Source organism: Gorilla gorilla, chromosome 5, assembly GCF_029281585.2.
Source record: "Gorilla gorilla gorilla isolate KB3781 chromosome 5, NHGRI_mGorGor1-v2.1_pri, whole genome shotgun sequence".
Taxonomy (NCBI): Eukaryota; Metazoa; Chordata; class Mammalia; order Primates; family Hominidae; genus Gorilla; species Gorilla gorilla.
This window is the reverse complement of record NC_073229.2, coordinates 71,682,736-71,709,598: the sequence shown is the minus strand read 5'-3', so window position 1 is coordinate 71,709,598 and position 26,863 is coordinate 71,682,736. Positions and strand designations below refer to the sequence as shown.

At 38.2% G+C, this 26,863-nt stretch overlaps 1 protein-coding gene across 2 annotated transcripts in view; it reads right to left on the bottom strand.

Moving 5' to 3' along the window:
- The window catches only part of LRRC1 (leucine rich repeat containing 1), a 128,685-nt gene that overhangs the window by 14,577 nt on the left and 87,245 nt on the right, over nucleotides 1-26,863 (bottom strand). For both annotated transcript variants that reach the window (XR_008680915.2, XM_004044222.5), the window contains exons 4-10: nucleotides 26,329-26,418; nucleotides 12,718-12,774; nucleotides 12,380-12,443; nucleotides 11,914-11,988; nucleotides 9,385-9,529; nucleotides 6,540-6,658; nucleotides 4,828-4,911 (exon numbers count right to left, since the gene is read on the bottom strand). Coding sequence is in view for 1 of the 2 variants with exons in the window: in XM_004044222.5 (XP_004044270.1) it covers nucleotides 4,828-4,911; nucleotides 6,540-6,658; nucleotides 9,385-9,529; nucleotides 11,914-11,988; nucleotides 12,380-12,443; nucleotides 12,718-12,774; nucleotides 26,329-26,418 (634 nt within the window). In the remaining variant the exon portion in view is untranslated. The remainder of the gene's footprint in view (nucleotides 1-4,827; nucleotides 4,912-6,539; nucleotides 6,659-9,384; nucleotides 9,530-11,913; nucleotides 11,989-12,379; nucleotides 12,444-12,717; nucleotides 12,775-26,328; nucleotides 26,419-26,863) is intronic.

Below are 26,863 nucleotides of genomic sequence, written 5' to 3'. Positions count from 1 at the left end.
TCTCTCAGTCTTAGTTTCACATTTTCACAATCTGTTGGATGTTGAAAATGATTTACCTATACCTCATAGAACTGTTGTGATAATTAGATAAGAATAAGTGCAAAAGCCCTTGGCACCATGCCTGGCACATGTTAACTGCCTCTGTGGACACTTGGTATGGTGCCTGGAACATGTAAGCTGCTCCCATGTATAATGTGAGAAATGTTCTTGTACATCATTCTTAGTGTATATCCATAAATGTTTTCCTAGACGTGGAATTGCAGAATCAAAGGATACGCACATTTCTAAAGTTTTTACTATTATCATATTCCCTTCCAGAAAGTCATAATAATTTATATTTACATGATAATATACATTTCCCTCCACCCTTGCCAAAATTTGGTATTATTAAATTTTTTTGTGAATACTGATGAGGCTGAAATTGTTTCACATTAGTTGCCATTTGTATTTGTTCTTGTGTGAATCACTTGCTGGTTTTTGTGGAAGTTTCTTTGTTTTTGTCTACTTCTCTATAGTAAATACATCTTTTCCTTATTGGTGTAAAAGAACTTCTAATAGAGTAAAGACAGATCTCTCATTTAAGATGCCTTAAATGTCTCCCTGCCCCCTTTCAAGAAAGTAAAGGCTGCTTTTACCTTCTTGAAGATCAGAAATCAAATTTTCCTGTAGACAATCCATCAACTATTTTTTATGACTTATTTCAAGTTTAGGAATTACTTCTCCATCTTGAAATTTGATGGTCAACTATATTTTATCTAATATTTTTATATTCTATATCATGTCTTTAATCAATAATTCATTTTAGAATATAACGGAAACTTATACTGAAAGAATTTCGAATTGTAATAATAAGAAGGCAGAAAAACTATCCACAAAATGAATATTCTATCACCACAGGCATTTCTGAGTATCATAGTAATATTTATGGGTAATTAATATTTACAGGTTGCCTGATTGAAAAAAGCTTTGATGAATGATCTGCAAATGCTATGTTGCCTCATCTGACTGGGTAAGTGTGGCTTAGTTGGCGTCTCTTTCATTTGGACTTAATGGAGACAAAAAGAAAACAGGACTCTAAACTTGGATATAAGCTCAATTTCTTCTAGCCAAAAACTCTTTATGGTCTGGCTCTCATTCATCATACTCATGCTCACACATATACCACCAACTCCATCTATCCATGAATCAATCATACTACTGCACAATATGTTCCTTAACTCTCCTCTCCACCAACACTATGAGTTTTTAAGAAATCTTTTCCCAGAAGTATATATACTTAAGCAACAGGATGAAAAATGAAAGACACAAATAAGTGACTTGAAAAATCAGAGGCATGCCAGGTGTAGCAAATAAAGCAAATCTAGCCTTTCCATTAGAGACAGATTTGTGCCGACAAACTTACAATTTAGTGAAAACAGATGAGCTGCCAAATGATGCCTTTCAGGATTTCTGAATAACTTAAAATGTAATTCACAGAAAAGCATTCTTTTGAGAGTGAATAATCTGAACAAACTTGAAAAATACATAACAAAATAAGGTTCCAGGCCATGCAGTCATTAAAAAAAACAAACAAACTGAATTTAGAGGAAAATGTCCAATATTTTACAATGAAGAGCACACAAAGCAGTCAGCCAATTTGAATCTTCATGCATTTAAGAAGCAGAATGGAACTGAACAATACTTACAAGATAACAAGTTTACCTGACTTTTCTAAATTTCCAAGCAGCTAACAATTAAGAAAACAAAAGACATTCATTGATTTGCAAATGTTTACTACAAATAACACCACAAAACACAAACAGAATCCATATTGTGACCCACATGGTACAAACATCTTCCCCTCAACCATTTGGGGAAAAAATGCAAATAAATGCTGCTACAGACTAAGGAGCTGTGCCCTAAAACTGGCAACACACAATACTATAAATGTTGTTTTTTTTTTAAAGGAAAAAATATAGCAAGAACTACACAGCATACCAGACCAATGGCAATTAATACTACTATGGATTTTTGGCATATGAATTGAATCGGTCAGCATTTCAGTTTAGATATGTATGCAACTTAACTGTTCAAGAGAAAGCAATAAATTTTTGGAAGAATCCAATCAGGAAAATGCAAGATTTGATCAAATGGCATCAAGCTTGGAGGCAGAGCTAACATACACACAGTCACAGGGCCTACCACACTCACTGCACAGAGACTCATGACATGACAGTGCTGCCTGGGCCAACGTGATGCAATGAGAGGTCAGGAGGCTCTCGGTGGTTTGGCTGCTCAGCCCTGATGGTCAGAGGCAAGCACTCAACCATTTCTGCTAGGCAGCAAACTGTGATCCGTGGGAGAATTGGAGACGTGCTCAGCACATTTTCCTACGCTGGGAGCTGAGTGTATGTAAGTAGGAGGAGATCTAGAAAAGATCCAATTCCTAAAAACCTAAACATTCTCTGCTTTATCAGACAGCTGAAAGGAAAGGCACAGACTTATTTCTTTCTAAAATGCCAGAAGCCAGAAAACCAATCATAATTTCTCAGAAAATGGACAAAATATGACTAAAACGCTCTGAAGTTAGAAATATTTTCATAATATTTTCACTTTTCGCATCATGAAAAACTGTTCTAGTAAATTTAGTGAACACATAGCATGGACTAGATATAACTCTCTAGTCAGAAACTCTTGAGTGTGTTTCATTCTTTTAAAGTGAAAAAGAGGACCGATGCTGAAATGATGGTGAAAGTTTTATGAAAGTAAATTTCCAAGGTTCTTGTCTAGAACATAATCTTGTGAAAGAGAGTCAGGGGATCAGGGAAGCTGGGGATGGGTGGTGAAACTTGCTGGGAATTAACATTACACCTAAAAGTGCTCTCCTCATGATCTGCCTTGAAAGAACACCTAAAATGTATTAATTTTCTGTAGTGTCCAAACTAAAGATACTTTGGCTTTTCCTTAACAAATCAGGGGCTTGCCCTACCTCAAGTTCACACAGATGGAAAGGTTGGGCTGAGCCTGCATTACATAAGTGGTCATGTGTTTACTAGGAGACTCATCTTTGGAGTCAGGTTCTACCAACTCCCAGCTGTGTGAGCCCTAGTAAGAAAAACTACTTACTGGCCTCAGTTTCCTCACTCGTAAAATGAGGAAATTATCATGACTGCAAAAGCTGTTGTAAGGATTCAACAAGTACAACAAATACTTGAAAGCATCTAGTACAGTGCCTGGCATTAAAAAAGAAAGAAAGAAATCTTTTCTACATCTGTATGTGTGTTTATATGTCCAATCTACTATCCATCTGCAAGCACTATTCAGCAAGAGTAAATTCAACTGTTCAGAATATCAGTTCTGTATTTTGGTTTATTGCTTAGAAACTAGAACCCAACTTTTCTAATTAGTAGAATCTCTTAGTTGAGTCCCAGTTTTGCTGAGAAACAGATGGAAGTCTTACAGCCGGAAACAGTTTACTTAGATGCCAGTGTTCATATTAAGGATGTTTCAGAATATGATCATGTTTATAGTAAATATTCTCATGTCTCCATTTAGAAATGCTGGCCACCTTACCCAGGGAGAAGACTGGGACACTGTGGGCCAAACACCAAGATGAGGAAAGGAAATAGGAAATTCAGATACCCTGAGATGTGGCCCTAGGAAAATAAGAACGCCACATGTTCTGACTGGCTGGAAGGCAGCTTTGAAATTACACCAAAATAGATGTTAGAAAATGTCAAAACAGAAATATGAAGCAAACTACACCCAGCCAGTGATCATATCATCCAAGGAAATACCGTACCTTTCTAGATGAGGACCCAGCAAAGGAGAAGGCTCATCAACAGCTAGTTTTAGGCTTTATTGCTGATAAAAAAAATCAAGCTCAGTATTATCCTTCTCCAACCAAGCACTTCTAGTACCCAATAGAAAGTAAGCCTTCTTCTTTTTCTCTTTTCTTTTTTTTTTTTTTTTTTTTGAGATAAGAGTCTCACTCTGTCACCCGGGCTGGAGTGCAGTGGCGTGGTCTCGGCTCACTGCAACCTTAGCCTCCCGGGTTCAGGCAATTCTCTTGTCTCAGCCTCCCGAGTAGCTGGGACTACAGGCGACCGCCACCACGCCTGGCTAATTGTAAGCCTTCTTTTTAAACAACACACCAGACACCTCCTTGTTTGACCCACTATAAGCTTCCTCCTCATTGTCAGCATTTCCACCTCCCTTGCCAGAATTTAAATGCCTCTCAGTCCATACAGCTACTCTCCACAACAGATGGTGATGTCTCATTTTCTCGTGCTTAGACTACTAACCAAAAAAACAGTCCTAGGAAGCTGGCTTTAGCTTCCCATTCACCTTCCTCTATGTGTATGCCTTTGTGAACAGTTTGTTCAACCTCATCCAAGACATGAGCATGGCCCAATGTAAATCTCTGCCCAGAAATATGGTTGCATCAAGATCAATTTTTATAATTCCAGTTGCTTATGGGATAGAGCTTAATTTCACATTAAATTCAAAAATCAAACCCAAAGTCATCCACTTCCTCTGCCAAACTCCCAAATTATCAATTTCTGCCAATGGTGTCACCATTCTCTGTATATCAAACCCAAAATGTCAATCTCTTTCTTTCTCCCATTTAAAATCCTATAAATTCACCTTTCCCAACTCTCCTTAATGTTACTGATGATCATTCTTTGACATAATTCCTCCAGTTGGCTCTATACTCACAGATTTAGAGTTCACACCTTTAAAAAACAACACATGCGTCTTTTCAAAGCATTTGACATCTTTGATCCCTTATGTATTATTATTATTTCTTCATAATTATTATCATGTGATTTCTCTAAAAGCACATACCTCTTTTGGTAAGGACACTAATTTATTTCTGTCTGCATTCAAGTTGCTCAACTTCTTTAGTTTTCCAATGCTTTTAGGCAGGGTCTGTTAAAATAACAATTTCACTATTAATTTAACACATATTTTTAACATGGCTCACAGTAAATAAGATCTTTGCAAGGACCTAAAGAATATAATCTCATCCAGCAACAGAAGAAATAGTTCTTGCTGAATATCAGATATTTGTAATGTTCACTTAGGAGGTGCGACATTAAGTATTTTGAATTTTTGTTGAAATGATAAGTCTGTTTTAAAGGAATGAAGTCAAAAGTAGAGACCTGGGAACAGGGAAGCATCTTGTAAAGGGAAAAAGATGCTGTTCAACTCAAGTAAGTGAGAATTTGCACCCTCAAGATTCATTCCTGCCCTGCCTGCACCTTCAAGGACCACACTGGGACAGTGGCTTAGATGTCCATGGAAGCCAGAGCACTGGGGCAGGGAATCAGCACCTGAAGCAGGGTGCCGCATGGGCAGGGGAAGGCAAGGGCTATGGGGATGGGAGAAAGGTGAGCATCCTGGAGTGGGGAGCAGAGCTCTACCAGAACCAGGCTGGCACCCACATGGGGGTCTTCAACACTCCGGTGCAATCCAGGGGTGAATATTATTTTTACAGTTGTTATGATTACTATTTGTAAGCCTAAAATCACAAAGCAGGACTGGAAGATTTGGTAACTCCCACCACACCTGCCAGAGGCTGGCTGCTTCAGCTGTCTGAGGAGAGGGGCTGCTGGGCTCCCCACCCACATCTGTGCACTCCATCCTTTCTTGCTGTCCCTTCTGCTCTTTCCACATAAAGAACATTACTTACTCTATTTATAGAGAAAGGAGAAAAGGGAAAAGGAAAAGCGAAAAGGAAAAGGGAAAAGAGAGTAAAAAAAAATAAAATGACAAAATGAAGATGGAGAAAAGAGAAAAGTAGGAGGGTAAACTGAAGAAAAGAGAGTGCTATATGACAACTAAACGGGGGGGAAGGAGAAGTGACAACTGAAGGGCTGACAAAAGCAGAGGGGGCAGCAGGACAGGAAAAGACAACTGAGATCTGCTGCCACCCTGCCCACCCACCCTTTGCAAGGGGGTGCACGCATTGCCCCTGCCCCTGTCTGGTGGGAGCCTGGTCCAGGTGGAGGACCCCTCCAGTCCCCTCCACTTCCAAGTTCTAATAAGAAGCAGCCTTAACCAGAGCCCATCAGATGCCATCCTCTGGCTCCTTGATCAAGAGCGTTTCCCAGCCCCCATCCTGCCAAGGCTTTTCCTGGCCAACGTCCATCTCATTCCTCTTCTCTCCTGCTCTTCCCATTTGCTCAAAGAACCCAGAGAGAGGCCAGAGGAATCCTGACGAATATTCCCAGTGGTGGTCTCTGGGCACCACAGCTGGGGCATCAACACATCCAACGAGAGTAGCTTATCCCCACACCTCACTGGAGACATCTGTGAGGCATTTGTTCAGTCCCTATATTCAAAGCACCACAACTGGGACACAGGCTCAACAGGGAAACCTAAGCATCACTTTCTTTGCTTAAGCAGGTTAAAAACTGATCTTTAGGTCATGCATTTGTTTGTAAGACCGTTTTGGGATGTAATATAAAGAAATTTCCATTTAGTCCACTCAAATTACAAATTAAGTAGAATCTACCCTAGTAAGTCTTTATGATATATGTGCAAACCACACTTACCAGGAGCTGATTTTCTGTAAGAACTAACTCAGTGAGACTTTCACAATCCCCAACTGCTTCAGGCAACTGTGTGAGTCTATTCTGATCCACCTTCAAGATTGACAGTTTCTTTAGTTTTCCTGTAAAAGCATTATGATTATTATTATCAAATTCATTAGTTACAATTATTTTCATAATCACTGCTTGGAATTTCCTATCTGCTGTTCTTTTTGTTTTAAACAGTTACTTATTTTTTCCTCATCTAGCTTTTCACATTATGAAACTCTATCATTTAGATCACTGAAGGTTGGGAGTTAAAATAATTTGTTTAGAACATCAAAAACGGTCAGCAATTAGAAACAAAACATTTTAAAAAGCATAAAAACATTGCATCAAAGCCAAGAAATTTACAGAAAAACAAAACAGCTTTCTCTCCGTGGAGGTGTTTCATGCACAGAGGAGACTTTCATTTTACTCCAAGCATTATCCTTACAATAAACAAAAAAAAACAGTTTATTAAATCACCTATGAATGAAAATGACTCAACGAAGATCCCTACAGTGCCGTATTTCTACAGGTGCAGAATAAAGCAGTAACCTCTGGAAAGCCATATTAAGGATGGAGTCTATTTCACTCAGGCCAGGAAGACTTGACGTCCTGGTGATACCCACTGTTCATGGGAAAGAAGAACAAGTCTTACTGCAGCCTCCTCAGAGTCCCCACTAGCCACTAGTAAAGTCATTCAGATTCTCACTTCAACAAGTCATGGGATTAAGCCTACAGAGCAGGCGCCCTTCATTCTGTACTGAGTGGCTAACACGTTGACACTTTCCCCACTACATCAGAAAACATCCTCTATTCTAACACAGTCATAAAGCTGGAGAAAGAAAAATACCGAAAGGCGTTATCTTGCCTCGGGTGTAGCCACAGGGCAAGATAGGAGAAGGAACCAATTCTTAAGCTCTTTATTTAGCATAATCAATAGCCTAACACTGTCATTGGAGGGTTTCCACCTGCCCTCATGGTCAGGAGATCCACTAGCATTTTCTGCAGGGTATGCTGAATAGCACAGCCAAGCACCGAAACATCTCACCCCAACAGAGAAGTCTCCTGGCAACTAGTCTTCTAGCCTCTCCTTGAATACTTCTAGTGACAAGGTACTCATTTCTTCACTAAGCAGCCCAAACTGATTTGTAACATATCTTTGCTTTTTTTTTTTTTTTAAGAGACAGGGCCTCACTCTATTGCCCAGGCTGGAGTACCCCGGTACAATCATGGCTCACTGCAGCCTCAAACTCCTACTCCTGGACTCAAGCAATCCTTCCCCTTCAGGCTTCTGGGTAGCTAGGACTACAGGCATGTGCCACCCCACTTGGCTAATAATTTTATTTTTTGTAGATAGGAAGTCTCACTATGATGCCCAAGCTGGTCTTAAACTCCTGGCCTCCCAAGGTGCTAGGATTACAAGTGGGAGCCATGCCCAGCCATCTTTGCTTTTTAAAGCTCTTTCTTAAATGAAATTCACAATACTTTCATTTTGCCCATTTGATCAGAAAGCTGTAATACATCTCTTTCTTTGGAAGACAGTCCTTTAAACGTTTGAAGTCAGCCTCTCATGCTTGCTGCTGCTTCCTATTCCAAGCAACAAAACATGCCCAGTCTCTACAACCCTTTTCAGATGCCATAAACGATTCTCAGTGAACATCTCTGCATAGAGCCAAAACCCCTACCGATTTTCCAGCTGGGTTTAACCAAAACACAATGTCTGAATTTCTACTGAAATTTTCATCTTGACCACATACCACGGAGGGAGTTGTCTTCTGCCATACAAGTTCTCCAACTATTGAAAACCTTTCAAAAACTTCTTTTGATGCGATGTTCCGAATAAAATTAAAGACAGCAATCCTATGATAACTCCATGGTCAAATACAGTCTCTTTCAACTTCAAAGTGGCTTTGCTACGATGGAGCTCCCAAGTCCGTATCTGTTTATACTTTCTCTGTGTTTAATTTCTCACACTGGACTAAGTTCCTCCATAGTAAAGAAAATGTCTAGATTGATTTTTTTTAAAAGAAAATAGCACAGAATGATTAAAGGATGATCGATGTACTAAAAAAGGCTCAATTCAATTACGCCACTCTTTCAGCACCTCCCTGAGGTCAAGGAGTAAGTCAGTCATTTTCTCATAAACTATTAGGATGCCAAATTAGAAATTTCTTAGTGACTGCTCATATGCCTTAAACACATTTTATTATTTGGGGTAATCCCTCATGAAATCATTGAGAGAAGATACAGATGAAGTAGAGACGAATTGATGCTTAAAAGTAACGACAGCAGTAATAGATACCAAGCCAGGATGACAGAAACATCTGCATATAGAGAAACTTCTGCTGTAATAAATGCTCTTTGCTTTCCTTCTTTAAAAACAAACAGCAAGGCCGGGCATGGTGGCTCACATCTGTAATCCCAGCACTTTGGGAGGCCGAGGCGGGCGGATCACGAGGTCAGGAGATCGAGACCATCCTGGCTAACAGGGTGAAACCCCGTCTCTACTAAAAATACAAAAAATTACCCGGGCGTGGTGGCGGGCGCCTGTGGTCCCAGCTATTCGGGAGGCTGAGGCAGGAGAATGGTGTGAACCCAGGAGGCGGAGCTGGCAGTGAGCTGAGATTGCACCACTGCACTCCAGCCTGGGCGACAGAGCGAGACTCCATCTCAGAAAAAAAAAAAAAAAAAACAGTAAGGAGACTTTAAGGAGCCACATCCTCAGCATCTGAAAGTGGTGACCAAAGGATCAAAGTGTGCTCCAAACCCTCAAGATGACGGCAGGCAGTATGTTTAGCAGTTAGTGATTTCCAATGCTTACCAATGCCATCCGGAATCGTTTCTAATAAGTTCTGGGAAATGACTAAATCCGTTAATGAAGTCAGGCCACTGATTTCTTCAGGAAGTCTTTCCAACCTGTTTTCAGAGACATCTAAGCACAGCAGGTTCTTCAGATTTCCTATTTCCTATAACAATGACATGGAAAAATAAACGCACACTTAAACCTGCCACAGTGCAGAGGCATTTGTTCCAGCGATTTTTCACAATTAAATCCCAGGGCGGTCCTAAGGATGTTATCTTTAGCATGAATCCAAATGTGAAGGCAGGGGCAAATTCCTAGATCCCCTTCCAATGAAAGTGGGAAGTTGTATGAATCACAGACCCAGAGCTGGGAGGGACGCAAAGCCCTCCACCTTTCAGGCAGGCAAGGAATCATTCCCACTTAATAGATGAAGATACAGGAGAAAAAACAACTGCAGGGTCACACAATTAGAAAAGAAAAAGGAGGCTAGAATTTAGCTTTTCAAGTTTGGAACTGATCTCTAGTAAGCAGCTTACACTGCAGGGTGATCCTGGGATTTCCTCTGGTAAGAACCTACCTACTTTGTATTTTCCTTCCATGACAGGTAGCACTCGTTAGCACAAACATCAATGCAATTGCTCCCCAGCAAAACTGGAACATACATATCTATCTGTATCTTTAACATTAAAAGCAGCATACTGCCTTTAGTGAAAACAGTCTACCAGGATAAGGTAAAGTACCTCCATGAGTCTAACATTCTATTCAAGACCTACCTTTTCTTCTATTCCCAAAGTGCAAGCTTTCTCTCTTATCACTGACTCCACTTTTCCATTCCACTTCCCAATATTAAATCTTAACCTCATTACTCCTTTACCTTGACTGTCAGCTCTGCCTCTTGGGCTCTAGTCTTAACTTCCCCTTTCCTGAGACCATTCCATAAACTGTGCTTCCTCATTTCCTTCCTGAAACACAGCCAGTTCTCGTCCTATAATTGGACCACCTTCTTTTCAAAAAACATCTCGTGGCTCTCTGATGTCTATATGAGTACAAATTCCTCCATCTATATTTAATTTGGTCTGATCTATTCTTTCCAGCTTATCATCCACCTGATATTGCCTTATGATCCTGTCCCTGTATTTCCTGTCTAAAGGAAACTAGACTAGATTTATACTAATTTCAGGCCAGATCCCTGAAGTTGTTTTACTTTTCATTAATTCCTTTTAACAGTGCCTTTGTATCTTTCTCTTTCCATCATCATTGAAGATAAGAAAAATCATTCTAATTATTTGAGACTTTTTGGTGTGTTTATGCTGATTTAACACAAATTTATACTATAGGAGCAAATGAGATTTTTAAATAATCATTTACAGCACAATCATTGGAATTTTAATTTCTTTGTATTTAGAATATCACACTTTGCACAGTTATACACACATCTGAACATACACAACTCTTTCCTTTCCCCTTTATGTCCCACAGATATTTTATTACTTTCCTGATAATGTCATGATAGTTTTATCCCATCCTTTGACTTCTAAAGTAACTAGCATCCTTTCAACCAGGATTTCCCACATATTTCCTAGAGAAATCTAAGTACGAATCGAACTCTACCCACAAGAGTTGCTAATCTGTCTCCTTTTCCCAATTGTAGCCAAGATCTCATAAACAGACTTAAATTAGTTCCTTAGTTCCATTAGTCATTAGGTGACATCATGGAAACTTCAGTGCTATAACAACTAAAAATTTACTAAAGTGCTTTCTTCTAGTATTAGGGTTCCCTGCATTGATATGGCATTCCCCACTGAAAGTACAGAGCCCTTTACAACTGGTCACATGAAAAACTGGCTGTGAGAGACATCAAAGAATAAAATTCAGTAATAGTTGGAGAAAAAAATACAAGAGGAAAATGCCTGTTGGTTTTGTTTGTTTTAGACTTCTCAGTTTCTGTCTCAGAATGTAGGCCTGTCTGCTAAGACTCCACAAGATGACTATGTGCTCAGATGTCTATACAAGACTCCGCTTCATTTGGGACATGGTTCTTCCACTTGAGAACAGTAGGAAAGGCCTGAACACTATGACATGCCAGCTAAACCATAAGCAACATTTGGAAAAAATCTGAAATAAAAGCATTTAACATTGCTTTTACATGAATTATTACGGGGCAAAACATGGTCAAATTATCCCAAAGCACTTGGCACATCATGGAGTGGCAGAAAGGTATACCATCAGAATCATGGGTCCTGGCAATTTACTAATCTGCTGGGCTTGAAGTAAGCTATATGGGTAGCAAGGACACAATAAAATACAGATTTTACAAACTAAAGGAAATATTTACTATATTTACAAATGGTGGGTTGAGGTTTTCAGTTTTTATATGGCAATGGAGAATGATGCATGCTCAATATGTTTTTCCAAATGTGCTTTTTCAATCAACGTTTTTGGTTTTCATGATCCTTTTATAGCAAACCTTATGTGGCAGCAGGAAATACACAAAGCTTATTGTTGCTGTTTTATGTTTTGGGGAGACACTGTGAAATTACCACTTACCTGAGGTAATTCTGACAGTTGATTTCCATCCAACCAGAGATCTTTTAGATGTAAGAGGGCTCCGATTGATTCTGGCTAAAACAAAAGAAAAAAAAGTTATGGTAACAAAGATTCAATTTTCAGTCTTCCCTGAAGAAAGAAAGAAACTGAATTCATCTGTTAACAACTGGGTACCTTAGCAGATGTTCACTGGTACTTCTCTTAACATCCAGCCCCTTTCCTCAAAGTGCCCAAACTTTCCCCAGAATGCCAGTTGTTTCCACCTATGTCCATCATCTCTAGTCCTGACCTCCCCCACCCATGAATCATAATTCCTAACTTGTGTGAAATGAAGCTGGTTCTCTAGTGTCCCCAAGCTACATCTGTGGAAATACTGGCTTCATAAAGATCCCTATAGAACTCCCCCAAATACTGTGTGATCATAACTAAAAACAAAGTTAAATTCAAATCTCTAATACGGACTTACCAAATTATATATTTCATTGTTTCCTAAATCAAGTTCTTCTAGTCTCCGCAGCTGGGTAAGAGAGCTATTTTAAAAAATAAATAAAGAGCACTTAGAGAATACTTAGAAATGCTGAGCAATATAGTATCCCTCACTTGGACTAGCTTCAAAAATAAGGTCCATTTTTATTTTTATGGTAGAAAATATTGCACAGGAAGGACTGTTAAGAAAAGGCCGGCTGGCATCCCCCAAACTTCCCAAAACACACAAATGTTTTCACGTAATACTGTAGTCCTGTTTTTTTAAATACTTAAATTCATTCTGCACAAAATCTCCTCTTATTTTCCCCAAAGACTCACTCAGGAAGATATGTAAGAAGATTCTCTCTCAGTTCCAGTGAAGCCAGGTTATAAAGACTAGAAATGAACAGAAGGAAAAAAAAGTATAAGAGAAATTCCTGAGATTCTTCCTACCTCCCTTCCCCCATACACACACCGGACAAGTTGCAACACTTAATAAAACCTAGTAGGTCACTTACCAGGGTAAAAATACCTATCATCACCACCCCCCACACCCATTAAAAACAATACCATCTCTACTTCTCAAATTGTAATCTTAAGATATTAATAATTAATAAAAGAGTAGTGTGTCATGACTACAAAGCACCTTCATTCAAATACCTTGTACGTGTGATATGTGGAAATAACTCATCAGCCAATAAAACACAACCACTCTCAGGACTGAGACAGAAGCTGAATGTGTGCATCTAGACTTTCAAATGCCAAAAATTCAGTTACCATAAAACAGTAGCACCTTTAGTCTTGCAGAGCTCAGAGCTCTTCTTCCCAGTATCAGTGAGAGATCATCCCTGTTTTAAAGTAGGGGACATCTCAGTCCAGAGAGTCCAACTTGATCTACTTAAGATCATAAATTCATGGAGCAAGTGGCAGCTGCGCTAAGGAAGTAACTTTCATTTAAATGCATTCAGGATAATGTCATAATGTATCTTGCACAGTGCCTGGAACACAGACTGATTTAATAAATGGTAGCTATAATAATGTTGCTTTTATTCTGGATTAAACCCTAGAATGAGGCTCTCTTCATCAGATTCTCCAGCCTCTTCGGTGTAATCCAGTCTATTAGGAGCACAGTGGAACGTGACAGATGTTTGACAGATGGGGCAAATCTTGACAGGCAGTGGCAATTCTGCATCACCAGAAACCCTCATGAAGTTATGTCAGCACTGGCAAAACATATTGATTCAGAAAACAAGTGACACAGTCTATTGCCCCTACAAGCACTGTACTAAACTATACCAACCAAAAAGTCACGTTTTGCTAATATCACCATAGTAACATCCAGATTTGGAGGAATTTCATTTCTGAGCACACAGAACACAAAAAGTCAGACATTATCCCAACACTCTAATCTGCCTTAATCCTCCATTCTCCCTCCTTCCAACAAAAAAGCCAGAATCACGTGTACTAATAAGGCTGGTTTTATAACATCCAGAAATGTAAATTTAAATGAACAGTGTATATACATGCTTAAAACCTGTTTGCCAGAAAATATATTTTAACTGTACTATGAAATGTAAAAATCCTGCATCTCCTTCTCCAATTTTACAAAACCAAATAATTTTCATACTTAAAGCAAGAACAAAACTTTCAATTTCTTTTTAAAAAGACAAAACTCCCGGCCGGGCGCGGTGGCTCACCCCTGTAATCCCAGCACTTTGGGAGGCCGAGGTGGGCGGATCCACGAGGTCAGGAGATCGAGACCATCCTGGCTAACACGGTGAAACCCCATCTCTACTAAAAATACAAAAAATTAGCCGGGCGTGGTGGCAGGCGCCTGTAGTCCCAGCTACTCGGGAGGGTGAGGCAGGAGAATGGCGTGAACCCAGAAGGCGGAGCTTGCAGTGAGCTGAGATCACGCCTGGGCGACAGAGCGAGACTCCATCTCAAAAAAAAAAAAAAAAAGAAAAAAAAACTCCCCGCTAATATGTCACCATGAAATTAACACCAACGTTCTTCAAATCAAATGTAACTTGGTGCGGAGTTGCAGTTCTCTAGTTCTACTTTCTCTTGACCAAGTGTTTACGTAGAAGAAACAACAAAGGGAAGGGGAGGAGGATGAGATGTACACCACCCAGTATCTCCTTCCAAAAGCAATCTGTAAATAATCTGTAAATCATAATTTTACTTGAAAAGTAAAAATTTAAAAACAAAGGGCTTTGTTTTCAGTTTTAAATTTCCATGTAATGCCTAACCAGTTTTATTAAGAAGACAGTAATCCCTCAGCTATTTTCACATTTAAATTTTTAAAATGAATGTTAGGATTGTCATTTTATCTCTTCGGTATCCATTACTTTCACACCTATTTTAACAAACCAAGGACACCCACTAATGAAAGAAGGAAAATGTCCTTCTTTGCATCAAAAACTTGACTCACTGGGCATCACTGAAAGCATCTTGCAAAGCAGTTTCACACAGCCTCATGCTGAGTGTTATGCCAAGTTTCCACAGCCATGCTCTCAGCATCTCCTGCCTGAAACATAGACCAGAGCCAAGGGGGAGAAACCCGCCTGCTAAGGCAGAAGGAGCTGTGCAGGGCGCCTTCTGTGAGCCATCTCATCTGGTTAGTAATGACCCAGAAAGTTGATGATGCTACCATGACATGATTAGGACCGTGAGGTTTTGTGTGAGGCCCACTTGATAGAAATAGGCAAAACCACAATTCGACCCTGGCCAAATGCCAAAGCTCCTGCCCTCACCCTCACTGACTGAGGCATCTCCAGGTGTCTCTGTTCTTCAAAACTCTCTCATTTAAATTTTAAAAACACCTCTCAGTTTTAGGTATATACATAAGTCTTACCTTCTTAAACATACGAAGAGACACTGGAATTTTTTGCTGTTTGATTTTATTTTAAGAATGTGATACACATTTTAAAATTATCTTTAAATTTTGTCTTCAGAGCAAATGGCATAGGCTACAGTTACTATAAGCAAACAACACTTGAGCAAAAATACTGCTGAAATGCCCTAGTTCCCACCCCCATCATGCTAACACCCAGATATAATATCCTGCTAAGTAAAAAAGTTCTGGCTACAAAACCTCTTAAGTTTCTACTGTTTGGGGGAAGTTAAAGAAAATGTGGATGTATGGGTGATACATCAACAACAAAAAATATCATATTTTTATAATATTTCAAAAGTAAAAATTAACAAAGTACAGGCTAAGTATCCCTTATCTGAAATGCTTGGAACTGTTAGTGTTTCAAATTTTGGATTTTGGAGTATCTGCAATATACTTAATCTGAAATTCAAAATGCGCCAATGAGCATTTTCTTTGAGCAAATGGTCGGCACTCATAAAGTTTCAGATTTGGGGGCATTTCAGATTTCTGGATTTGGAGTGCTCAACCTGTATATAAAAGAATATCCTTATATTCTGAGGTAATACTTCCCCAATTATTTTAAACTATTTAAAATAAAGAAACTTGGATATCATAATCAGACTCTATAGAGCCACTGATGAAAGCCACTCTAAAAAGAGCACATGGAATCTGAGAGGCCTGGGGCCCAGGCTTGAATCCTGCTTGTCCCTCACTAATTAGCTAGGCTTGCTTGCCTGAGGTGTTTACTGCTGAATCTCGATTTTCCCTAAAATAAATATAATCATATCTATTATGGCAATTAGAGCATAATACATTTTCCCTTCAAGTTAACAGAGCCAGTTTCTTGCCTTATTTCCTCAAGACACCCTTTGTCCCTAAGTGCAGCTGGGTACCTTACAAATGTGTGTGCCTTGAGTGAGGGTCTTCAGAAAGATTGCTACAAGATGCTACTAATCACGGATGTCATCTCCACTACTAAAAAACTCCTTGAAGGACAGGCCCTACATCTGGCATTGGCCAATTTTTAACTCATCAAACATTGTCCGTAACTGGACTGGAAGAAATAGAAAGCAAACAAAGCCTCTGACTATAGACTCCTACCTCCTGTATGAGCCCAAACCTCACAGCATAATCTGGACAAGTCATTCTCAGTTCCAAGTATCACTAAGTGATTCTAGAATGAAACTATGGGTTTGGTTCACATCAGTAGCTTGCCTTGGACAGTCCTTCACCAAAATGTAGAACCCAACCAGCCCACTCCAGAACATGGTTCTCCAAATTGTTGTAGTAAGAGAGCTGACATAAAACAGAATCAGCCTAAATGCAGAATTGGAACAGAGACATTAACACAAAAGTGAATGAATGAATAATCTCCTTTTGTGGTCTTTCAGAATACAGTGTCTTCAATCAAGTCCCTGTCCCATCAAAACAACCCATTGAATTCAAATATCTTCACATCTCTTACAGCACCCCATAAGGAACATGCTCCTGAGCAGCTTCGGGAGTGGGATCCAAACCTAATCCTGTGTGCTGAAGAGCCCAAGCTCTTAATCAGAAGGTCAAGAGAGACAGAGGGAGACCCAACCTCCACAGGCCTTTATCCACTATTTCAGTTAAACATGGTATTACAGAAATACAAGAAAGAATCAGGCATTTCTAAAACTTTTACAAATGCGATTTTAAAAATTAAACACTTTAATAGTTCTACTACTACTACTAATAATACTGGCAACTTACTCTATGACAGACTTCGTTATAACTTCTTTATGAGAATTAACTTATCGGATGAGAAAACTAAGGCACAGAGAGGAAGCTTGAACAAAGTCTCACAAAATTACCAAGTAGAAAAGCCAGGATTCACTGGGGAATCCGCATTCTTAACCACTATGTTGTGCTGCCTCTCACTCGAGTTGGTAAGTCAATTTTGCAAATAGGTAATAATATATTTATGTATATACATATTTATTTTTATGTGTATATGTGTGTGTGTGTGTGTGTGTGTATATATATATATATATATATTTTTTTTTTTTTTTTTTTTTTAGACAGAATCTTACTCTGTCACCCAGGCTGGAGTGCAGTGGTGTGATCTTGGCTCACTGCAACCTCTGCCTCCTGGGTTCAAGCGATTCTCCTGCCTCTGCCTTCCGAGTAGCTGGGACTACAGGCATGCACCACCACACCCAGCTAATTGTTGTATTTGTAGTAGAGATGGGGTTTCACCAGACCAGACAGTTGGCCTGGCTGGTCTCGAACTCCTGACCCCAGGTGATCTGCCTACCTAGGCCTGCCCAAAGTGCTAGGATTACAGGCATGAGCCATCACACCCGGCCAATTTATATATATTTACAACAATATATTCAGTAAAGAGTTTCTTCTTTTCCCCCATCAATCCAGCTTCCCACTACCAAACCGTTTTCACAGGAAATTACCTTAAAAATTTCATAAGGATTCATGCAGGGCTTTCTTTAGGTGTGAATGTATATAGTCTCTCTCCCTCTTTTTTTTTTTTTTTTTTTTTTTTACAAGAAAGGTAGCGTTCTACACATATATATCTGGCACTTTGCTTTCCTCACTTACCAGATTTTTGTCTCATTTTTTATTTGTACATACCAATATTTTTTCAACAATTGCACAGTATCTTACTGTCTATGGATACCTTTATTTTTTTAACTAGAACCCTATTAACAAACATTTCATCCTTCAATTTTAATTTCTGACAAATTAATTTCTACACAATACTGCTGGAATGACCTCTTCTTCCTCCTCCTACCAAAAAAAAACATGACTTTCTATCCTCCCTGTCAATTCCTACCATTTTTACCAACAAAGGAAGTTGGGGGGCAGGAGAGCACACCTAACAAGCTCCTGCAGGAAAAGAGTACATGAAGTATTTCTTCTCAGCACACTAATTCTTAAAGTTTTACACTGTTCATAATAGCAGGGACAAAAGTTGCACTCTTTTGTAAGTCAGAATGTAGGCCAACTGTATTTTTAGGATTCTATTTCAGTGACTGGATGAATGGTTACTTTAAGGAATTTACATCTGTTCTCCACTATGTTTTCAAAACCCTTTTTAACCCACTTGAGTTAATTTTTTTCCATTTTAGCGGCCAAAATCATTAAGAAAATAAAGAGTAAAACACATTAAGGTAGACCAAACAAACAAGTGACAGTTCACTGTAAACCCATTAATATATAAAACAACAACTACTTATGGCAACATTATTTGATTGGGAAAAACTATTAATGGGGGAATGTGGAGTTGCTTATACATTCATAATACTTCTACTCTTTCAGCATCAAATTAGAATTCAAAAACCTCTGGTTACAAATTTTCTTATGGTGGCTTTGCTCTAGAAAACTTTTTTTAAAAAATCTTTATTTTTGTTTTTGAAATAATAAATATTTTATAGTAATTCCCAGGACTCAAAAAAGAACATTAAATATGGTAATAGTTTTCAAAAAAAGGATTTACTCCTTTTAGGCAGCATGCACTTATAATATAGGTAAGCTGCCTAGCACTAGGCCTTGTGACTGGGGGCCACATGGATCACTTAGTTCAAGCTCACTCAAAATTAAGGTCACCATTCCCAAGGGCAGCAGACTCAGCAGACATAAAATCAGACCCACATGCTCTAGTTCAATCTGCCAGAGCCGAGAACCTAGGGCCTACTCATTCTACTTCTATCAGCAACTTGTAATAATTAAATGTTTATTGATAATGACCTTTTAGTGACTGAATAACTGTTTCAGGTACTGGACTATTTCATTACATATATTCCTTCTCCTCTAAGGATGCTATTTTTGGAGAAGACAACTCAGTTAAACAGGGAGTAGAGATATTTAGGCTAACATATTTGAGGGTATTCGTTTCTTTAACGGTAAAGGATACAGAATCTCATGGAAGGGCATATCAAGTAAAGACAAAGCAGCATGCTCCCAGACACAATCATAGGCTTCCCAGAACCTCAGAATTTTCCATCAGTTGCCGCTGGAGTTTTTGTGTGCTCTTGACCTCCTCTCTCACTCTACATCACTTGAGCATTTTGGAGACTCTGGCTATGTGTACCTGCCTGATCACCAGGTGCAAGCAACTAAACAAAATGATCTTAGCACACTACTTTTAAGGTTACATTACAGAGTATTTCCTGTAAGAATAAACTGGGTCGGTTTCCCAGGTATAACATCATCCTTCAGCAGTACCCAGCTTCAAATTTGCCTAAGGTCCATTCTTTTTACTGAGATATAATTCACAAACTATGAAATTCACCTTTGAAAGTGTACAGTTCGGTGGTCTTTAATATATTTATTCAGGAGGTATAGAAACGTCACCACTATCTAATCTAGAAAATTTTCATCATACCGAAAGAAAATTCATACTCATTAGAAGTCATTCCTCCACCCCACAACACCCAACAACCAATAATTTAATTTCTGTCTCTATGGATTTGACTATAGCATGCATTTTGTAAAAAGTGAGTCATAGAATATGTGATTGTTTGTGTCTGGTTCTTTTACTTAACATGTTTTCAAAGTTCATCCAGGAACACTATTTCATTGTATACATATGCCACATTTTGTTTATCCATTTACCCACTGATGAAAATTTCAGTTGTTTCTACCTTTTTATTATAAATAATGCCAATAATAACCCTCCTAGGTTTTCAATTCTTTTGAGTATACATAGCTAGGAATGGAATTGCTGGGTCACATGGTAACTATGTTCAATTTTAAGGAGGACCTCCCCAAACTGTTTTACAAAGGGGCTAAACCATTTTACACTCCCACCAACAACATATGAGGGTTTCAATTTCTCTACATCCTGAACAACACTTGTTAGCATTTATCTTTTTAATTATAATCATCCTAGAGGGTATAAAGTAGCATCTCATTGTGGTTTTGACTTGCATTTTCCTGATGACTAATGCTGTTAAACATCTTTTCATATGCTTATTGGTTATTTGCATATCTTCTCTGAAGAAATGCCTATTTGAATCCTTTGCCCATTTTTAATTGGGTTGGTTCTTTTATTACAGAGTTGTAAAAGTTCTAAATATATTCTGGTAACTAGACTCTGATAAGATATATGATTTACAAATATTTTTTCCCATTCTGTGGGTTGTCTTTTCACTTTCTTGGAAGTATTCTTTGATGCACACAAGTTTTAAATTTTGATGCAGTCCAATTTATCCATTTTTTCTTTTGTTACACAGACTTTGGTGTCATAGCTAGGAAACCACTGCTTAATCCAATGTCACAAAGATTTACCCCTGTTTTCTTATAGGACTTTTACAGTTTAGCTCTTATATTCAGATCTCTGATTTTGATTTAGTTTTTGTGTCTGGCATGAGGTAGGAGTATAACTTCATTCTTTTGTATGTTCATAGTTTTCCCAACAGCATTTGTTAAAAAGACTATTCTTTCTCCACTGAATTGTTTTGATATCTTTGTCAAAATCAATTAATGACATACGTAAGGATTCTGATGGGGCTTAAGATGAGTCTGTAGATCGACTTGTCGAGTATTGCTATCTTAACAATATTAAGTATCAACCCATGAACACACATTATCTTACCACTTATTTAGTCTTCTTTAAATCTTTCAATGTTTTATACTTAGCATGTACATGTCCTACATTTCTTCTGTTAAATTTATCCTAAGAATTTTATACTTTTTTGTGTTTTGTAAATAGAATTGTTTAATGCTGATATATAAAAATATAACTGATTTTTGTTTTGTAATCTTGTATCCTGCCATCTTCCTGAATTAATTTACTAGCTCTAATAATTTTTGCAGATTCCTTAGGATTCTTTCTATATAAGATCATGTCATCTGCAGAGTAACTCATTTTTAAAAAGTAAAACACAAAGTGTGTGGCTTGAGTAGAAACTGATATAACTGATCCCAAGAAAAATATTTTCAGTATTAAAATGTTCTTTTGAAAGACAAATTCATTCACACATTGTACCAACATTTCAAAACTCCTTAAAGCAAAAATTATCCTTCCTGGCCTTACCAGTGGAATCTTCTAAGTGTTTTTAGTGATAGTAAAGTAAAAAGCCATTGTTGACTAGGCACTGTTTTTAAGGGCATATCTAAATATCAATTTTTTTTTATTCAGATAGTTTTCTGAAATCCTGTCCCAAGACTTGGAACTCGACTCAGTAAGACCCCACTGCATGCTCTCCCATGCCAACCGGCATCTGCAGTGACACAGAAAGTCATTCACTTAATTATACCCCAACTTTTTTCTAAAGGGGATTTAAATAAGTCTTTAAAAATTGCAAATATGCAAAAAGGTTCATGAAACAACATTAGGGCCATGAAAGAGGGGAGACACTAATGTGTTCATTATGAGAAGCATGCAGTAAAGAAAATGCAGTATCTTCAAGGAAGAAACTAAGTTCAAATGCCAGCTCTACCACCCACCAGCAATGCACACCTGGGCAGATCACTTATCTCCATTTCACAGAGGAAGCTAATAAAGCTCAGGATGGGTAAAGCTAGCCTCAGGAGGAAGGGTGTCATGAGACAGTGTATGCACCTCAAAGAGTCCCTACCCCACCGAGACTGTCAGCATCATCTCTCCCTTCATCGCACAGAAAAGAACACAGCTGCTCTCACTGGTTATCAGAATTAGCTTTAAGCTTACTGGCAACAAAGGCAGGAAAATAAATGTTGGAAATGTTATTAAAAAGGAAGAAGCTTACCAGTTCTTTTGGTAAAGCATTTGTTTCTTTAAAAATAAATTTATTGTCTCCCTAATATTACATCAGAGATATTAAGCAGTATTAATAGACAATAATTATTTTTTCTTGGAAGGTTTTAGAGCAACAGAAGCTGTTTTTTTTTAATAGTTGCTTCTTTTAAACAACTTTTTCTAGAAATTGAGTACAATCGCATTAGGCCAAAAAAGTGACAATGCAGGAACAGGCTAAAGTGGTCCTAGCATAAATCTTCCAGAACCTGAGCTTGACTGCCTATGATGTGATGTTGGAAGCAAGTGGAATAAAGGAGGCAATACTCTGTACCTTGTCACGTGTATTTGTTTGGTATGTGAGAACAATGCCAGGGTAGGTACAGACACAAAGAGAACTGGACAACCAAGGTTCCTGTAGTATCAGAGTACAAGCTGATCCCAGTACATACACCAGTTATATACATAAAATTAAACAATGAACAACTACACTTCTGTGTAAAGACAAAGGACTAAAGTGCTTATTGTGTGGGGAGTACGACCTGCAAGTCTGGGATCTATTTCACCTGTCAATCATTGGGGAAGGCATGATGAAGGATGTAAAATTTCAATCATTAAATGAAACACCCCAGCCAGTTCGGAAAGAGACAAGGCAGGTAAAAAATTTTAACATTCACCTGAACTGGAATAAGCGGGATGGAAAATGAATGAATGAATACAAATTACTGTAAAATAAAAATTAACAAAGTGTACAAAAATCATACAAATGCACAAAAATAAATGATGCAGTACAAAAATAATCAGCGAGCCTACCCTATTCATGACTGTCTTTGAACTGCACCATAGGAAGTGCTCCTTAAAATTTTTGCTTTGCAAACATTTATTCCTTGATTTAACCCACCACCATTATAACTGCCATCCCTCACTGGTTCTCCAAAAATTAGGTAAATAATTATACCTGTATTTATTAACCTTTCTTAAATGTATGTATAGCTCATATTTATGTCAATGTTTGATATTAGAAGTGTTTTGGGTTTTTGCTTGAAAGTTTGATGATGTTTTTCTGATCAGAAATATGCCACAGTAACTTAACTCTTGTTTATATCAATTAACCTATGGTAAACTTGGCTTCATAATACTTTGTTTCACTTGATGTCGCAGTTTTCAAGAACCTATGGATGATGTTATGTGAGGACTCACTGTAAATAATTGGGAATATTTAAGAATGAAATAAAAATATGCATTCTTTCCACTTATATGTACAATTTTTTTCAAACAGCTACTAGGTTATCAGGACATAAACACTTATTAAGATGTTTGGACATACTTAATGAACTGTTAGATATTTCCAGGAGTATTAAAAGAAAGTTACTGAGCCCATAAGGGCCCCAGGAACCAACTGTCCTATGGCAATGGCAGAGTAGAGTAGTAAAAAAACACAGGACTGGGACCTGGAGAACCGTAGTCCAGTTCTAGCTCTGCCATCAACTCCTAAAAACTTCTTCAAATTAACTGACCATAGGCAAACCAAACACATGATGGGAGAGATGTGTCCAGGTGCCCCCAGGTTCAAGGCATTGCAAGTCTGCTCACTCTATATAAAGACTTTTACCCTCCCCTCTTAGTCTGAGTACCCCTGACCATCCTGAGGAGGCCCAAGTCCTTGAGACATCCATAGCTTTCCCATTTAATGCCAACTACTGTGCTAGGTGCCAAGAGGAGAAATGAAGTCCTATCTTCACTGAAGCTTGAGAGGCCAATGCTAATGTGGTTTACCCATCTGACCACATAAGCAGAGGTAATTTATGTAAAGATTCCACATCAGACTCCACAAAGATAACAGTAAGAATCAAGCAATCAAATGGCCATTCCATGTTCTTTCAAATTTTGTGGAATATTAAACAGGTATGTCTTCTATGCAAAACAATTCCATCTCCAAGAAGTTGTACTGGTTACTCAATATTGGTTAACTAAATGTGCTAAATGCTCTAAAGAAACTATTTGGGAATCCTTTCAGAAATGAATGAAGCCTTGCCACAAGGAAAGCTTCCAAGTTTCAAATAATTTGCTTTAAATGTAGTACACTTATGCATATATGAGATTTCCTCAACAATTCACTGTTTCAAGTGCATTTTCCACAAGGTCTTGGACACCAGGTATGCCCAATCTTCTCCAAGGAATAATTTGTTCTTTGATTGTTTCTTTCTGGTATGTGAGAACAGGCCATTACTTGAGCATGCATGAGGAAGAAATCACAGTTTCTTGCTATGGTAACAAAATTACTAACAACCAAGAATAGAAAACTCTCTCTTTTTCATTTAATTTCACAAAGTGACCTAATAAGAATCAGTCAATTTCAAGATCAAAGTGGCATTTTATTCAGTAAACAATCAGTATCCACAATGCTATAATAGTAACAGAAGCTGATTAAGTCCACAAACAAAACAAAACAAAAAAATCTTGAACACTGACAAAAGCAGGTACAGATATTAACAGAAAATATATAATAATGAACATTATAAAAAATGTATTCTAAAATAATACTTTCCATTAAAATAGGACAGTAGAGGGTGAGAGGGACACTCTGGTTTAATAACATATTTTATCTCAAAGCATTAAGACTTTTTAAAAAGACACAAAATGGGAAAAAAGGAGAGGGGTAGGAATCAGAGGCTAGAAAGGAGAACCATTCTAGGCAGCTGCAGACTAAGAATGAATGGAAGGGAGGGTAACAAGGGAATTAAACTCCAGACATCCCGAGGAGCAAGAGGAGGACAGTGTTAGTTTGGGTGTTTAAACAGCTACTATATTTAAGATTTTTTTGTGGGTGGGGGGGCAAAGTGGGGATGGGGTCTTGCTCTGTCACCCAGGCTGGAATTCAGTGGCACAATCACGGCTCACTGCAGCCTCAACATTCTGGGCTCAAGTGATCCTTCCTCCTCAACCTTCCAAGTAGCTGGGACTACAGGTTTGGGCCACCAGGCCCAGCTAATTTTTTTTTGTTTTTGTAGAGATGGGTTATCGTCATGTTGCCCAGGCTGGTCTTGAACTCCTGGGCTCAAGGAATCCTCCCACCTCAGCCTCCCAAAAGGCTGGCATTACAGGTGTGAGCCACCATGCTCAGCACAAAAATTGTTACATTATAAATATCTGACACTTGATACAGCAAAAGTGAATTGTACATGCATGAAATTCACAATAAAATACCACTGTTTTCTCTGCAACTGATACCATAAACCTAGAGTGTATTGAGGGCTTCCTGTCTTCTCCTCCTCCTGAGAGTTTAAGGGCAGAATTTTTAATTAGCAAGTCTAATGGCATAAAGATAAAACATCAGTGTACATTTCAGAAAAACACCAACTTGCTGGCTGAACAGGTGTCAGCTAGTTGTCTTCTGCCTGAAGAGGATAGAACGGAGAGGGAAAAGCTGTCTGCAAATATTCTTATAAACCTCTGGAAAGAGAACTTTTGCAAAACAGACATGTCAGACTGTGCTCAACTGCTTACTGTGGTTCTCAAAGAGCAAGTTTCTGTTCTGTCTTAGAACTTTCACAGGACAGGCACAAACAAGGAAAATCATTTATGATGCTAGGGAATGCTGGTCTACCAGGTTAGGGTAGACAAGTCAGACTTTTATTTTTAAGTGGTTAACCATGAGCTACTGCATCAACCTGATTTAACCTACTGTATGTCCTGAAAAAGTGAAAAAAGTCTGCAAAGATAATTCAACTAGTTCGTCTGTGGGAATGTATAACAGAACATTTATTCACCAGCATACATTGTCTTCAATGGATTCTATTTCTTGCCATGACTAGGTTCTCCACAACCTCTAAGCCGGCAACATGGAATGTGCCCATATCATTCCTTTCCTCTCCCAGCTCCACTCCCACTCTCCAAATACACCATTCTCATTCCCTATTCTTGGATCCACAGTTCACAAATACTGTCAGACATAGCTGTTCTTTAGGGGCACATACTTTTTGTTTTTAATGGAGTTGTTTGTTGGCTCTCCAGCATGGTTTAAAATTACTGAGTGGTTGTTTCTACCAGTATTTACTGACCACCTACATGACACATAGTACTTGGCTTAAATTAACTACTTTGCCACACATCAGTTTAAAGAGCACTTCCAAACAATTTAGGGTTTTTACTAGTAACAAGTAGCAGCACCCTTTTTAACCAATAAAATTTAGGGACAATTAGATGCAAAAACATAGGAGGCTGGCTATAATCTTTCTTGAAGGTCACATTAAAGAATGAGTAAATGGCTTTCTGAGTAGACAAATAGGAGCTTTAAAAGAGAAGGAGGCTAGAGCTGATGATATAAACCCCCTTTCACCCTGATCCACCCAAACTTCACAAAAAAACTTACTTGCCAATATTTTCAGGTAGAGACTGCAGTGAGATGTCATTTACAGAAAGACACGTTAAATTCTGTAATTCAGGAAAGCTTTCTGGCAACCTAAAATGAAACAAACAAACAAAACGCTGTAAATTAATAAAGTTCATGTATAGTGTATACCAAGCATAAATATAATGATTTATTCTATGTGCTAACTGAAATAACCTCCTAAAAATGACATTATATATGGCATGTTTGCCTTGTCTTCCTATATATAAGACGCTTGTAAAGAAAAAACAAGACTTCGTATACATAATAGATGTACAGGGGCATGATAAACACATTGTTATGGTGATCTAGAAATAATTAAAGTAGAAAGATATGCAAGCTCTAAGAATAAAGGCAAAAAAAGTTGAGACTACTGAATACTCTATGAAAGAAAATGATGAATTATTGCTGCAGCTAAAAGTGCCTAAGAGTAAAAATACTTTATTGATTAGCAGAAACTAAAGAGAAAATTTCATCAGCCCACGAGATTATAATAAAACACAGGACAGCTACTGCA